Raw genomic sequence first — 16,437 nt, forward strand, 5'->3', positions numbered from 1 at the left:
AGGAACAGAGGCTTTGATTGGCTCCTTGTGTCTGGGAAAATAAAATTGGTCATTGTTACATGCTTTGACTAAGGAGGACTCATCTGCACAATTTCAAGCATTAAAATGATTTCCAAGCAAACGAAAATGGAGAAAGACTATTTTCTGAATGTATTAAAGAGTTTAGGTTTGACAAAACATATAGTTTTCAACTATACATATCTTATGTTCAAATACTTTTCTTTAAACAAACATGGGTTAATTCAATTTGCACACAAGCACAAACACACATCACATTCACGCCAGATTTTCTTTTCTATTTTTTAAATAAAACACAGAAGTACGTATCTAAAGCAGCAGAAATAAGAATGGCTGAAAGGGTAAACAGCTGAGTGGACTCTATGTGCAACCCTTTTTTGGGGTCCGCACTTATAAAAACATACATCATTCAAATCACATTTAAGGTGCCACTGTTGCCAGACGAGTCTTTGTGAAGCAGCAGTTAACCTGGGGTCTTCTGACTTCGTGATTGTCACTGAGGTGGGTTCATTGATGCCCTTTGATGCTATGAGGCATTGGTCTTCAGGTGTTGAGTCTGCAGTGGCTTCACATGATACTCATAGATTTTCAGTGCAGGGCCGAGCTTTATCGACAGGCCCGTCAACACATCATTACGTGTCATCAGAAGTAGGGACTTGCCATCGATTTCCTGTCAGGTGGAGAGAGAGAAACATTTGACTGACATCCTAGATTGTTTTCATCAAGTGACAAGAATTTCGAGCAGCTTTCTGACCTGATCCTGAAAAGCTGTGGCTTGCTCCTCAAATCCTGTTGCCTTAAAGTAATTGACGACATCAGCAACCCCCCAGTTGGCAGGGTCTGATAGCTGACCATTCTCCACTGGACTGCAGGGACAGAGTGTATGAATTCATCTGAATGTAACGCTACAGCAAATAGTGTTGCACATTTATTGGATATGATACCTTTTCGCATCAACCGAGCCATTTGCCTTGTCTTCCATGCTGCCTGTAAAAAAATAAAATAAAAACAATGATGATCATCACATTAGAACAGAGATCATAACAGTACTACTATCAAGTTTCAGTTGTTAGTACATCATTTTGTATACTCCTGTCATTCATCCTACATTTACTGGTGTTAAACATCCATCCCTCCATTTTCTTTCACCGCTTTATCCACTGTCGCGGGTCATTAGGAGCTGGAGCTTATCCCAGCTGACTTAAGGCGTGAGGCGGGGGAAACTCCGGGCACGACGCCAGTACGCCGCAGATGAAAAACGTAAATAGCTTTACATTGATATAACACTAAAAATAAAATGTAAATATAGTGTGAATACTGTGAACCAATTCCATTCTGTCTATTGTAAAACAGTGCTCTACTTGAAAATAAAGCACTCTATATTTATTCTCTCTCTCTCTCTCTCTCTCTCTCTCACACACGCACACACACACACACACACACACACACACACACACACACACACACACACACACACACACACACACACACACACACACACACACACACACACACACACACAGACTTATAATAGCACTATTTTTTCTTCTTCTTGAATATTTTATTGCTGCACATCCCACAACAAAAGAGATGCATGTTTGAAATCCTACAACAAATCTGTTAATGATTTGCTTTATTTTTTGTAAAACAGTTTAACATATCAGATGTAGGACGTCTGTATTAACTGTGTTGTGCATTTCACCCTAAAGTACCGCTAAGCCAATTTAAAACGCAAATCTACTTTGGCAAATAAATAACTGTATGAGAGGTTTGAGCATTAATACACAAATTGACAGGCAAATGCATGTCTTTTTGACAAAAGCGCTGTGGTCACTTTCAAGCAGAGAGACTTTAGTTTAATAGCTTCACATTTCATGTCATTTAAGTAGCATTAAGTCAGCTATTAATTAAAATGACAATCTCACGATCAATAACGTTTCAGCGAGTTCGCATCCGATATCTTCTCCCGGAGAACTCAGTGTGTTGGCAGCTCAAACACAGTCATGGTTTCTCTTTCACAGCTTTTTACTGGATGCCTTCACCACAGCAAAAGAAAGAACAGGAGATAAAACAGTGAAACAAACATTCATAGCCGGCACGAAAGCTAAGCAGCAAAGCTAAGGCTAGTACTGTGTCCATAACGTCAAGCTGCAATCTGCGAAAATGACCTAAAACTCACGTTGTTTGTTAGCTAGATTAAAAATAACAGATAGCGTGACACAAAAGATTAAATTACTTTAACTGGCCAATACAGTTTTAACGTAAAAGATACCAATTCAGTACAGCAACATGCTGATATTATCGCTAAACCGTACGACAGCAAATAGTTAATCGTTACATCCTCGTCTTTCGTATTAAGCTAACGTGAAATGTGAGTTAGCTGGATTCGCTAATACAAAATTTAACAGTTACCTTATTATAAATGATTCCTGCTTCACAATAATGCGTCAAAAGTTTAAACGTATTTAGGATAACAGAGCGCTGCCTAATCGCTGGAATATTGTTAAAAACAAGAAAGGCGACATTAATTTGATATAATCAAGATTTAATCAAGTAACGCCAAGTAGCTCGTCTTCATCGATTTAGCTTTTTTTCGCCCATGTGACAGCAGAGGATCCTGGGAAGTGAAGTTTTTGTCAACACCACTTGTAGTTCAGCATCAGCAGACACCTGCTGAACGTCAGCGTGCAGCATGAAACGCAAATCTCTTGTCATGTCACATTGAATACAAAGTTACAGCTTTTCATAAAAAGAATTTATTATAGTGGCATATCCTTTGTTACATAAAATCTGCTACAGCAAAGTATATTCCCCTTGCAAATTCAATTAAATATGGGTGGAAAAAAACGTGTTAGCCTTGTAAATGATGTGCAAAATATCACACAAACTAAATACATCCCATACTGACATGTGCGACTAACTATGAAGAACCAATATACTGATTTGTTTAATTCAAGAGAGTGAGTTGGCCTGGTAAAAGTGCCATCATTTACATCAAATATGACAAACATCATCACACACATGACCAATAAAAGACAAAATAGAACAGCTGTGAATTCTAGGAAGATTTACACACAAACTGGAGTTCCTGGTGCTAAATTTCAAAGGTTGTTGATTCTGAAATTACATTCTATTTGATTACCCTTCATTTGGCAAAATTCCTAAGCAAATACATAAAATTAACAAGAACAAAAAAATATTTAAGTTGATCAAATGCCTCAGTTTTAAAAATGCATGAAAGGCCTCAAGAGAAATCAACTTGTAAGATAATTATTTCTACAAGTGGTTTATTTTTGACAGGGGCAAATGAAAAATGGGAGTAAATAAACCAAAAACATTTAATTGTTTGTAACACTTTGTCACATATATACTGACAACTGTGTTCATTTAACTATAAATGTACATATATTAGACATATCTAATATAAATAAAATATCATAAGGAACAATTGTGCCATTTGAAATGTAATTAGGGCTAAATAAACTTTTACCTCATGTGCTTAATATATGAAAAAGGTTAAATATCAGACAAAGCCAATATCAATATCAGTAGATCGATGCCTGAAACAACAAACCATTTAGTTCTCAAAATTTTTCATGTTGGCTGTCTAAGATTGTTGAACTTGATTATATTGCATTTTAAAAAAATTATCTACCAACACTTGAATACCATGTCAAGTAGTGATCAAAACTTCAGATGGCTTTGGGTCATCAACTGAAAAACTGTCAACAAACGCACTGTTTTAACTATGACGTGAACTGTAGCATTATGTTATCCATACAACTCTGAGTGCAAAAATGTCCTCAGATTTTCCCTCTGTATCTGTGATTGAGGAATAAGGGCTGACATCTAGAAGTTCAATAAGAGGACAACTTGGCCTTGTAGGTATTAAATCTTGGACACACATATTCTATGTTCAACTATTAAATACATATGCTAACCTGTCAAACGAGTGAGGAATCTGTTGAGGCAGGGACTACAATTTCAGCAAAAAGGACAGGCAACCTGTCAGATTGAATGTTTCTCTCAAGAGGATAAAATATGTAATAAACATATGTGGACAATAACGTAACAGTAGTGGAAAAAATAATTCTTTAAGTCCGACTTTCGGCCTTAGTCCTTTTCAATATCTGTTGATTTTTTGTCCTTAACATTCTCTAACTGAGTCAGCCTGAGCAATTTTGTGAGGAAGAATGAGCAACTAATGCTCAGTCACAGTGTACAAATTGTTTAAAAAGTGATGCAAAGAGACAGCAAGCTATAGCTGAAATAAATACATACTGCAACCAAGTAGTGACAATTGAATACTCTAAGGTTATGATATTTCAGTCTGCTGTTAATGTGTCATGATTATTTAATTTTGATCTCATGGGACTTCGCAGAGACAGAACATATGTCTCGGGTCATGAAACAACCTAAGGCTAACGAAACAAAACAACAAAGGAAGAAATATGGGAACACTTTCAAAGACCTATAAGCTTGTTGTGACCCTGCAGTACATATGTAACATGCAAAAGTAACAAACGAAAAAACAAACCCAAAAACAAAAACAATTACACAATGACTTTCACGGGCTTTCTGATGCAGCACAACAAGCATAAAAAAACAAATGGATGAGCAAACTGTCCGTGTCATCAACACTGCTTTGCATCCAGAACTACATGCTCAAGAAAGTCTATTAAACTAACCTTTCTGCAGTTGAAAAATGTAACATTAATGCAAATGATACATTTCTGTACATACTAAATACAGACTCCCTGTTGTCTATGGTAACATAGTAATATACCTTCAGTTTTGTTTTGTGTGAAAAAGAGTTATCACCTCATTCCATTCATTTAATACCAAACTACTATGAGGTAAAAAAAAAAAAGTCTTCTAATCAGATATGAATAAAATTTGTGAAACAACCTCTCAATGCAGTACCAACAAGTTTAATAAAAAACTTGTCAATCCCAATTATCAAATGCCCCAGTGCTAATCTCAGAAACATGAAAAAGACATCAGTGTTGATTTTCCTTTACCAAACACCAGTGTCTGTTTCAATTTTGGTCATGCTTTAACGCAAAATGTCTCCTATTTTTATACTTCAGTACACATACATGGTGTTATGGACACCAGAATCATGAATAATGTCTAATGTTTGAGTGTTCATGATGAATTTATAATATGTTCTTAAAAACCAAAACAAATACTTTGACATGTAACAGACAGAAAGCTGACAAAACTCAACATAAAAAATTCAAACAAGCCAAAAAAAAATAATTCCCTTCTATTTTATATAATTGTATATTTCACAACATGTGCAATGCCAGCTAATACAATCAATCACTCTTTACGCCACTTGAAACAGGGCATAATAGCTGCTGTTCAAATAATGATCTAAGTTTAAATAAGGATAAGCAAGGTGGGAAATTAAAAAAAACAACCTAAATATAACAATGTGGTCATATATTTTTGTGTTGCAGCACAAGGGGTGTCTGTATAATGTGCCTGTGTATAGGTTAGTGCGAACTGCACGCAGGATCAGGGCAAGACGGACCTCATTCAGAATGAAGAAATGAGGCCTTTGTTTTTAACATGTGATGGCCACTGTTCCAAACATAAACCTCAGGAGAGTGCAAATATCCAAAAATGCGTGAGCCCTGATGGGACTCTTTCCCTCACATTAGAAGTCAGCAAATTCTTTTGCACACTTTTCTGTTTGCGAGACATGGATGTCCTCCTCTTCATAGTCGTCAAAGTTGCTTGTGTCTCCAGGACCTCTGCACTTTGGCAAGAAGGGGGCTTCAACCTAAGAACAGAGAAGATGAGAGGGATTTTTCCCTTATTATTGATTTCATTATGCTCGGCAATGACTGTCATTACTTTTGAAGTATGACAAGTTGTGGGTCTTTTAGTTTTGTACCCATTAGAGTAATGTTCTCATACGGTAGATCTCAGCTCTGATAAATGGGTGGCAGACTGCTATTGTTTGATTTTCTTAACAAATGCAGTATTTTGTCTTCCAAATTTTGTACTGTCTCTCTTTTGTACTGTACTTTTGTACTCAAGATCTGAATATTGTGATTCACCATACTAAGTTGCTTGTCTGTCTTGACTCCGCTGCTTTCAATAGGCAGCTGGCAGACTATTTAAACATAAATGATACTGAATGTGAGAACGAAAAATACTTTCATTGCCTATAAACCACTACTCTGTTGTTTTTATAATTTCTATAAAGAGGGGATTTATTAGTATCTGAAGAAAAGGGAATTTTGTCCTTACTAGAAGTACAGATTCAAACAAGAAGGTTCTGGGTTTGATTCCTTTCTGTGTTGAGTTTTTATGATCTCCCTGTGCCTATGTGAGTTCTGCGGCTTCCTCCCCCATCCAAAAACATGCAGCTTAGGTGAATTGGTCTACAACAATTTGTCTGTAGGTGTGAGTGTGAGCGTCTGTTTGTTCGGAATAGCAGCCAATGTAAGGACAGTAACGTGTGTGCAATAACACTTTCTGGATTGATAAACAAGCTAGGACACAATATATTTGCCAACCTTTCTCTGGTATATGGCAATCCAGTCTGTGGAAGAGAACCACTTGTGATTCTTTATGTCATTCACACCATTCTTCAAGTTGCCAAATCTCTTTGTCAGGTCCACCTGGAGCAGATTTCTCAGCAGATCCTTCAGGTCAGAGCTAAAGTGAGAGGGGAATCGTACCTACGAGAGTAAACAAAGATAAAATGGATTATCGAGCATGTCCAACACAACGATGCGTTTTTATACCCAATGATTTTGAACATGCATGAGAGACTTACGGATCACTTGAGTATATAACCAAGAAAGAATTAGGAAAAATCTGAATCAAGTTTAATACCTTGCCAGAAACAATCTTTTCATAGATTTGGATAGGCTGATCAGCAAAAAATGGAGGGTATCCAGCCGCCATTTCATAGATAAGAACTCCAAGTGCCCACCAGTCCACAGCTTTGTTGTAGCCCTGGGAGAAGACAGAAATCGATGACTCTCCAAAAGCTGTAGGTAGGCAGTTTTGCTCAAAAGTAAATCTAAATCTCAAATTAAATTCCTTTTTCCTTCGAAGGCCTCTTGCCAGTTCTTGGTATGATGATGAAGCACAGATTCCCTTGAAGTGAGCTTAGGTGACTATTATGGCCATTTAATGACAGTATGAAACATCCAAAACTTGTTTGTAAGGTCAGCGTAATTATCTGTACTGTACTCTTATGCACCAGAGCTACTACACAGTGCTGACCTTGCTGAGGATGATCTCTGGAGCCAAGTACTCAGGAGTTCCACACAATGTCCAGGTCCGGCCTTTTACTCTTTTGGCAAAGCCAAAGTCTGTGACCTGAAGGAAAAAACAATACATTCCGATAAGAAAAGTATGTCTGCAAGGGTGAGGTAGATGAGAACCATACTTCAGAACCACTATCAGAATCCCTACGTCTGTTTATCAAAAAGGTTATCATGTTGGGGATGCCTGTCCACCACCTTAACACACTCTTTGGTTGTTATCAACATGGAATTAGTTGGCAGATAGATCACACAATACTGAACCCATTCAGTTACCTAAAAATGTGCATCGACTGTGTACCTGGATATACCCATGCTGATCTATGAGCAAGTTTTCAGGCTTCAGGTCTCTGTAGATGAGGTCCAAGGAGTGGAGGTACTCAAAGGTGAGTATTATCTGAGCTGCATAAAATCTTGCATGGTTTTCACTGAAAGAAAATGGGGAGGGCAGTCAAACATAGGCTCAAAATATCAACACTATGTCTTTTATTAACCACTTTAAAATTGTGCCTGTCTCTGGTATTTCATCCAAACACAATGGAAAGTTAAACAGTGTGGTACATCTAGTCTCACATCACATGCTATCACAGCACTATAAATAAAAAAGGATGAAAAAAATTTGTTTACACTATACCTGAACCTTCCTATACGTCTGAGATGTGAGAACATCTCTCCCCCAGGTACGTACTCCATCACCATGTAGAGGTTTGAGTTGTCCTGTTAAGCAAAGAAACCTTTAAACAAGGGAATAACGGCTGACTATACTTGAAATCATCTTGTGTCAATTTGGTGAATTAAGCATTCTAATGAGATTAAATGATCCCATATTATGAGCATTAATACAATAATGCACAGAAAATGCCTGAAAAGCATGAGCTCAATGTCCTTTCCCTGACTATTATTATTCTTCATCTGGGGGATCAAGGCCAAAGCTGTGACAACACCACCATGGTGAGCAAACCTGTAGATGCTGGGCTGATTGGTTTGGTCTTTGGCTATAACAACTTTGTTTGAGGCCAAAAACAAAGGCATTCAATACCTCCGCTGTACAACAATGAGGTCAATAGATTGACTAACTCAAAATTTCTCTCCAGACAGATGGTTACCATGTTTTTCTGTGTAACAACCTTCTTATGTTAGCTTGCTACTAGCGTCAGCTTGCAACTGGTGTTTTGCGTGATTTGAAAATGGTGTGAAATCATATTGTCGTTTGGCATTGCGTTTTTATTTAAGTTTCCCCATCTTTTTAAAAACAGGGTCATACAAAAAAAACTGATCATGTGATAACCATAAAGTTGTTTATTATAGACGCTTCCAAAAGTATACCTTGAAAGCATACTCCAGTCTGACGAGGAAGGGAAAGGAGACAGCCTGTAATATTCTTTTTTCGTTTAGGGTGTGCTCTATTTGCTTTAACTTCACCACCTGAAAAATAGCAACAACAGCAACACAAAAACATGCAGCGTAAATATTAGGGATATATTCAAGGGTTTATTAATTTTCACAGTACAACAAAGTTAAAGAAAATTGACATGAACACAAGCCTTTAATAATTTTTGAGAATGCCATGAAGCTAACTGAAAAAAAATCATCTTAAGGTGAAAGATGACCTCTCTTTGACACATCTACATTGAAACAATGTATTCTCTCTTGGAATGTTCCAATTACCAAAAGGTAACACACAATGACAAAAATAAAAATAGATTAAAAAAATAGGATCTCAATAACAGGCTAACAAAAGTTCAACATGAATATTTTTTAAAGGACAAAAAAAAATGAGTCCAAGTCAGCAACTGTAAACTGTCAAAAAGGAAAATGTTTCAGACGTACAAGGCATGAAATTCAAACGAACATAGCACTGATACATAAGCAACTGACTCAGGATGCACAAACGTCCTGCTATGAATCTCATGTCAGTGTTAACAGATAAAAACTGCTTGAGGCATCTCTAAATTTTCAAAGATAACATGCTGGCGGTGCACGAGAGGAAACTACACATTTCCTTTCCTAAGACGTGCAAGCAATTATATGATTATAGCGCGCCTAAAAAATGCAGAACTTTGCTTTTCTGACTAGCCAAACCTATAACTCTAGATCTTATGTGCAAACTTCAAATGCTTACTTTTTGCTTGTCCAATATCTTCATGGCGTAGAACTGGTTTGATTCTTTGTGTTTGACTAGCATAACACGACCGAAGGAGCCAGTTCCCAGAGTCTTGAACCTATCAAAGTCGTCCAAGCCGGTTGTGCTCTGAGGAAAACATGAGACAGAAAAATCTTGTGAAAATGCTTCATTTATGCTTGTGAATATTGTGCCATTGCAGCTCCTGTAGATAGTACCAGTAGAACATTTTGTCTTTCTGTAACACATGGGCTGAATGTAGATGTTTTTATTCCAAATACTTCTTTCCAACTTAGTAAAATTACACAATCACTTAACATTAAGTCAACAAAATCATCAAGCAGCAGCAGGGCCCATATCAAATATGTGTATAATTTTGTAGCAACAAAAGACAGTTCAATCCAGAGTACAGACATTTAAGTATGAATTGGGAAATAGTTACCTGTGATGGACACTCCCATTTTCTTAAAAAATCTTCTTTGGCTTTAGCTAAGAACTCCTTCACTATAAAACAAAGAAAAAATGTGAGTTCACAGTCAGCATTTCAGTGCTCTCACAAGGTTGGGTAAACATATTGAGGGAAATAATAAACTGGGGTGGTTAAGTGTGTTCAGAAAATAAACAAAGGCAGCTTGGGTGTTCAGGTAAATGTGGTAAAGGTCAGGCAAATGTCAAGTACTGGGGATGCAGGACTACACTTGACAAAACAGCAGAAAAGACTTCCTAAAGAAAATCCAAACCACACATTTAAGCAGGAAACTCCCAATACTTAAGTGTTGCAAAAAGCTTTTTTGGATTGTAAAGATTTTGGCAAATTCAAACATAAACTATTCTGCATCCCTGTCAGGAGTTGATGGGAGTAAAAGTAGGATGCAGTGATAATGGACAGAGAATAAAAAAGCAGAACACAGCTGAGGCTACAGTGCAGGCATGAGAAAGACAGTGCATCGTGAAAGTCACAGCAGGCATGAGATGTCCAAAGTCACAGAGTTGGGCAAGTATGTCTTGTTGCTGGTGTGCTTGTTATATGCTTGCTGATTTTAACGCAAGCCTGGTGCTATGTAGAAGCTGTGTGTTAACAGACTACATTAATTCACTTCATTCTCAATAACATTTATATATAGAATAACAAAGGCCTGGCATGTACAGCAGAATAAATACAAACGTGCTCTCTGTGACTTAGAAAGGCTCATGGAAAATGTCAGCATACCAAAAGTCTCTACAGTTCACCAAGGGTTTGCAGGAACATTGACCCACATGGATGGAAATGATGGAGAAGAGAAAGAGAGGAAGAAACATTTATGAAGTGCTTAAAACAAGAACATTTGAGATTCAGTTGATTAAATGCAACACACAACAAAATGACCCTGACGAAGACGATATAGAGACTTCTTAAGGCCTGGCATGAATTCAACTTAATATAATCATACTAAATTTAAACAGCAATTTTGCATTGGTTTGACAATTTTCCCCCCTATCATCCATCTCTGAAAACAAGCCAACAAATTGTCATTGTCATTTAAATACAGCTAGTGTATCTTATCATGTATCTTCATTAAACTTACTTTCAATTGTTGTAATAATTGGATATTTCTATTCATAATGGTCTAATTATGTGTTACAGATAGTATTTATACCGACTTACTGAGCAACTTTTTTTCTTTCTTACCATAATTTGAATGGTCTGAAACTATCCTATACTGAAAAAACAATATTAAATTACAGACATCTATACCACAAAGCATAATAGTGACAGTGATTGAAAACACATTGCAAAAAGGAAACAGAACAATATATTTCATACTTGAAACAGTATACATACAAATGACAGACAGAGATATTCAGATGGGATACGTGACTGAAGGACCACAAATGGCCTGATCTCCAAAGTGTAAGACCCTTGCTGCATGTACTGAGGTCTTTTGTGGATCAATTCTGTGCAACTGCAACAACTGAACCTGATGAGGAAGAAGAAACTATAAACAATAAAGATGAACCATTTAGTTGAAGGTTTAAGAGGCCATAGTGAAAATAAAGCACACGAAAAAAAACTATCAAACTCAAAATCAAGAAACTCATTCCAAAGACATATGAACTTAAAGGTGTGACACTTTTTTTTTTTTTGCCTTATCTTAATCTAATCAGTTCTCCTGCTAACAACAAACAACAAATGCAAACTGAAACTCAGCACTCAAAAGCTGCCAAAGGCAGCCGTCCAGGCTCAGCATTGAGTGACCCTGACAGGCTTGGACCTGCCCACTCGCACACCTGACCAATCCTAAATCACTATACTGCATTGAAATCATATATATTGTTATATTGTCTGTATGGAGGCGAGTTCATGAACTGACTAGCATGTAACATGTTTCATGTGGCAATCTGTGTCACGAAGCAGTCAATTTTTTTCTCCCTTGAAATCATCTTAAAAGAATGTACTGTATTAACTCCACTATAAACCCAGAAGGATGTTATTTTCTTCAACAGAATTAAAGTACCAGTATTAAAAAGAACGGATGCGTTGGTTTCAATGATCCACAGCAAATAATAAACATGACAAATAGAATACTCTGTTTCATTTCCACATGATTAGACCGATAAACAGGCATGAGGGCCTTGTTATAAACCAACACCGTAGTAGGTAAATAGCAAGATACCACTACACTGAAAATATTTCAGAAAATGGGGGATAATAAAGCAGACAGGCCTGTAGCCTTCTATAGAATATCTGTTATTACCAACTAGCAAGACTAGTTGGACATAAGGCAAAAAAAATTAACTTATAAAGCTCTGCCAAAATAGCTTCATGCCACCTAAAGATGAAATCTGTTCCACCTGAGATTGACACAAATTAAGTGTAAAAACAAAACACCACACTTACTCAATTTATCCCACATGATAGTGAATTCAGAGATATGCGGCCCCTCAGTCTCTTGTCCTTTTTGCTCTTGGCTATTTTTACAATATTTGTGGAAAATGCGGCTGGCGAAAGAACCCTGGGCCATTTTCAGATGAATTTCTTGATGTCTGATTGTAGAGGCTCACAGGCAACGTACGTGTCATCAGACTGAAGACCAGAGTGGTTCTAGCTTCCTGTACGCAGAGCACTGCAATGCTTGGCTAACCACAAAAAGTTAAGCTTCCTGTTCAAGTGCTCTGTGGCAGTTTCAGCTACATGTCGACTTTCTGCTTGTCATTTGAAAACACCCACCGCCTTTCCATGCAAATGGTAGCATTGTTTTATCAAAGGTGTACAGAGTAAGCAAAGCACACATATAGGCCAGCCTCACAACATTATGTCAATAACACTGCACAGCTGGGGTGCACTCATCGTGCTGATAAGGCAACTACGCCTGTAACACCCACTGACTGGCTTCAAGAGAAGTTATCTCCTGGTTATCATGCTCTCTGGTGGTAAAGTTTAGCAATGTAGTAGGGCAATAAGCTTCTGTGTGTGCAGCTTCCTTACCCTCTGAACACATAATAGAGATTGATATACATGTATAGATAAATACATGAACTGTACTCATCCTGGGGAAAACTTTGGGAGTAAGTCACCCTTAAAGACACATGTTTAAAAGATGTATAACCCTAGCAGAAATAGCAACGAAAATATATAGTTAAAAATGGAAACAAAGGTATAATCAGAATAAAAACAAAATATTTACAAAAACTTTAGGTAAAGAAAAAAACCCCCTGATCATTAAATGCAGTTTAGTATGCACAGTCCAGCATACCGTGCAAAGAGCAATGCAGTCCACTCTATGTGTTGTCTTTATACTAACTCCAGCTTCATCTAAAAATGTGGGCTTATTTTGTTGGGCTATGCTTTACATATAAACATAAATATGTGAACATAAATTTCAAATTACAAAAAACAAAAGTGATGTGTTAACAATACATTTTTGCACCTTACTGTTTTTACTACACACAACTCTCAGCCCCCTCCCTGCAGACACAATAGGTGGCTTGACTCGATGGACTACTGCCAATCAGAAAGCAGGTCAAGATCTGTGCTATCCAGACAGACTACTAGGCATTTAGTACAGTTTAGTGGATTACCTCAGTCATTACTGACAAATGCACCCTCAACACGACAGACTGGCCTCTGGTAACTGTTTTCCAAGGCTTGATGGAACATATAGAACTGCTAAATTACAATTCAACAGGTGCAATGTGACTAAAGGAGAGGGCGGGATGGGTCACCTTCTCTTGATGTTAAAATGTCAACAAAGAGGGATGGAAAAGTGGTCATCAAGTCTTTACAGTAAACATTTTACCAGCTGACATACCAGTGTTCAGCGGGACAGAGACTGTCACTAGTAGGCCTTGTTTCATAGAGCACATCTAACGTTACAGCAAAACTAAAAACACATATTTATAACGAGTAGCCTAGTGTAATGACGTCGAACTGCATTCTGGTGTCGTCATCAGGTACCTGTTGTCAGTAGTGACGGGGCCTTGTGCTGCAGTTTAAGTGGAAACCAATGTTTGCTGACATTATCTGGCTCACGCAGCTCATTTTAGTTGTCTAGAAATCGAACATGTAACGTGAATGATTACAGTTAGATATTTAAATGTGAAGCTTTTGTGCAGCTGGCTCAAATGCATTGCTAATTCGTTTAGCTAATTCTTTTAATCGTGGGGCAGTTGACAGGAATGTAAGAACCACTGACATTCGCTCTTATGTCGCTTTCAGTAATTAGTTAACTGCATCATCTGCGACACGGTTTCCATGTGCGATAAGCAACCAGAGAAATAACGAGGGAGGCAACATATCCTGTAACCCGTTACCAAAGATGGTTCTTCTCTGCAGCCTACGATCATGTCCTGTCTGCCAACACTGGACTACACTGTAACAGGCTGCTCTTCATTGACTCCCATCATAATCGAACTGCACAATCGCTAAACGCCATAAGGCTAACAGGCTAGCTGGATGGTTTTCAGGTGCTCACCGCTTTCTTGCTCATTGCCTTTCTTAGCAGTTGCTGCGTTTCCCATCGTCGGAAGACAGGGCGATGCACAACTGGCTAGGAGTGATGGTGGTGGTGGTAAGCTAACAGGGTCCTCCGTTAACTAGCTAGCAAATTTCAGCTTGTGCCAGCTGGTTGGCTAATAACAACATCGATGTCTTCTCTGTGTGGACAGAACCTCGTCGTGCTATACTAACAATCTGGTTGATCTTTATTTACAATGTCCAATGCCGTTCAGGTATGCCTCCGCTGAAATGAAAACATGATCCAGACTTTTCACCTCTGCCTGCTGTCGTTTTGTGTTGCGTTCAAATCATATGGGAATTACCGCAAAAGGACTCGATGGTCGAAGTGTGTCATTCAGGAACAGTGGGAAATCGCAAACTCATGCGTCACGTTTACTTGATTTATTAAGCAATGTATTAATCACGATCAAATTATATTTGTTTGTTACTAACTTTAAACTATTTGGACTTTGAATAACCATTGTTTAAAAATCCCGGTATCGTTATTCTAGTTACGCGATGACCAAACAATACTGAATACTCACAAGAAAACATAAAGTGGGCAAAACATTAGTTTACTGGTAAAGGAATGCCGGAAATCACACTGACCGGGAGTCAAATTTGAATATTTTTCATTCAGAGATGAGAAATTCCATCAAAGAAATTGTGTATTATTGAAAAATATATCAGTCTATAAAGACAGATAGATAGATAGATAGATAGATAGATAGATAGATAGATAGATAGATAGATAGATAGATAGATAGATAGACAGTAGCAGAAGTAGTCGTAAATGATAGGATAGGTTAGAAGAAGAACAAGAAGAACTTCACTTTATTAATCCCACAAGGGGAACTTAAAAGATGATAAAAAGAGCAAGCAATGCATAAATACAAATAAAGTAAGTAAATACAGTCATTGAATAAAACAGCAATATGAACAGGATTGTGAAGGAGTAACGAGAATATTACATAGTGAATAAGGAGACTGAGGCATACAATGTTCTATGCTTAACTTTGTGGTTGACTTTGCAGGAATTTAACAATATTAGTGCTGGCATGCACACCAGAGTATGAATGACACCGAATTAAAAACTAAAGACTTCAAACGTCTACAAAGGTTTGAAATAATCAGTTCATCGAGGAAAGGCTGAATGAAACAAATAATAAAATAAATACACCTTAGCAAACTACTGAAAATATTATTTAAATATAATATAAATATTATATATAAGATTCTGTTCAGGAGTTCTGGTGACTATTTCTTATGCATAAAATGGATTTAAGTAAATGTCACTTTTATGACCTCCGAGCGGGTCGCGTCCATAATGGGCAGGGTTATATTTTAGCACCATGGTCAGCGACACAGTTGCTAGGTAGCTTCCTTGTGTTTGTATCCGCGAGGTCGGGAGAAGGAGAAGCACCGAAAACCATTCGGCGGAAAAATACAACTCGCAGCGGTGGTAAGACCTCTATTTTCATTCATAGCCAATTAAAGAATAAATATATCTGGTGCCACATCGTCCACACACTGCAACACAGCAAACGTCACGCTGGTACCAGGCTAAAAATGCTAACTCAAACACGTTCCTCGGGTCCCCCCTCGTACACAGCGAATGGTTTCGTCCGCCGACGGACTCTAGTACTCATTGCACACAAGAGGTTTAAAGTGTACTGATTTATTAATATCTGGCAACCAACCTCCAGTAGTAACGCGCATTACACACCATGACCACTATTATGGTCTTTACAGTATTCCCGGGACTGGACAGTTTCTTTAGCAAACCCATTACCTCCATTGATAACGGCGACTGTATGTTTCGGTTGAGACCAGATACAGAGCCGCACTGCCAGTGCCAGGAATAAATAAGGTAACGTTATCTGGCCACTTCACTCTCGCCTCTCCATCATTTGCTAGGTACTGCGGCTAAGCTAAGCCTAACTGTGGAGTACTGCAGCTCAGGGTTATTGTGTTCCCGGTAACCATTAGAACATTTTTCAAGCCTTCATTTCATTTTGAAACAACTACCT

At 37.8% G+C, this 16,437-nt stretch overlaps 2 protein-coding genes across 9 annotated transcripts in view; one reads left to right on the forward strand and one right to left on the reverse strand.

Moving 5' to 3' along the window:
- Positions 1-265: 265 nt before the first annotated feature.
- LOC137599485 (cAMP-dependent protein kinase catalytic subunit beta-like) lies at positions 266-14,698 on the reverse strand. Of its 8 annotated transcripts, none has more exons than XM_068320448.1 (12): positions 14,385-14,698; positions 11,255-11,390; positions 9,875-9,936; positions 9,433-9,561; positions 8,637-8,735; positions 7,945-8,027; positions 7,612-7,738; positions 7,270-7,365; positions 6,874-6,996; positions 6,552-6,716; positions 2,431-5,809; positions 1,939-2,054 (listed from the first exon to the last, which is right to left on the reverse strand). In XM_068320448.1, exons 4-11 carry the CDS (start codon positions 9,493-9,495, stop codon positions 5,684-5,686), a joined length of 882 nt encoding a protein of 293 aa, XP_068176549.1. In that variant the 5' UTR covers positions 9,496-9,561; positions 9,875-9,936; positions 11,255-11,390; positions 14,385-14,698; the 3' UTR covers positions 1,939-2,054; positions 2,431-5,683. The 8 variants fall into 8 exon arrangements, with proteins under 8 accessions (XP_068176552.1, XP_068176553.1, XP_068176549.1 ...); XM_068320446.1 differs by lacking the exon at positions 14,385-14,698 and adding an exon at positions 12,311-12,447; XM_068320450.1 differs by lacking the exon at positions 14,385-14,698 and adding an exon at positions 12,311-12,418 and having other exon boundaries at positions 11,255-11,408.
- Positions 14,699-16,114: 1,416 nt separating this feature from the next.
- ttll7 (tubulin tyrosine ligase-like family, member 7) overlaps positions 16,115-16,437 on the forward strand; it is a 95,988-nt gene continuing 95,665 nt past the window's right edge. The window contains exon 1 of the mRNA XM_068320454.1: positions 16,115-16,277. The gene's annotated coding sequence lies outside the window, so the exon portion shown is untranslated. The remainder of the gene's footprint in view (positions 16,278-16,437) is intronic.

Source organism: Antennarius striatus, chromosome 7 (genome assembly GCF_040054535.1).
Source record: "Antennarius striatus isolate MH-2024 chromosome 7, ASM4005453v1, whole genome shotgun sequence".
NCBI lineage: Eukaryota > Metazoa > Chordata > Actinopteri > Lophiiformes > Antennariidae > Antennarius > Antennarius striatus.

What these genes read in the sequence shown, in the direction of transcription:
- LOC137599485 (XM_068320444.1), bottom strand. Translation starts at nt 12,434, where the DNA reads ATGGCCCAGGGTTCTTTCGCCAGCCGCATTTTCCACAAATATTGTAAA. An exon ending in AATGGGAGTGTCCATCACAG is followed by an intron (nt 9,562 to 9,874) that starts GTAACTATTTCC and finishes TGTTTTCCTCAG; the next exon opens with AGCACAACCGGCTTGGACGA. An exon ending in GACTGGAGTATGCTTTCAAG is followed by an intron (nt 8,028 to 8,636) that starts GTATACTTTTGG and finishes TTTGCTTAACAG; the next exon opens with GACAACTCAAACCTCTACAT.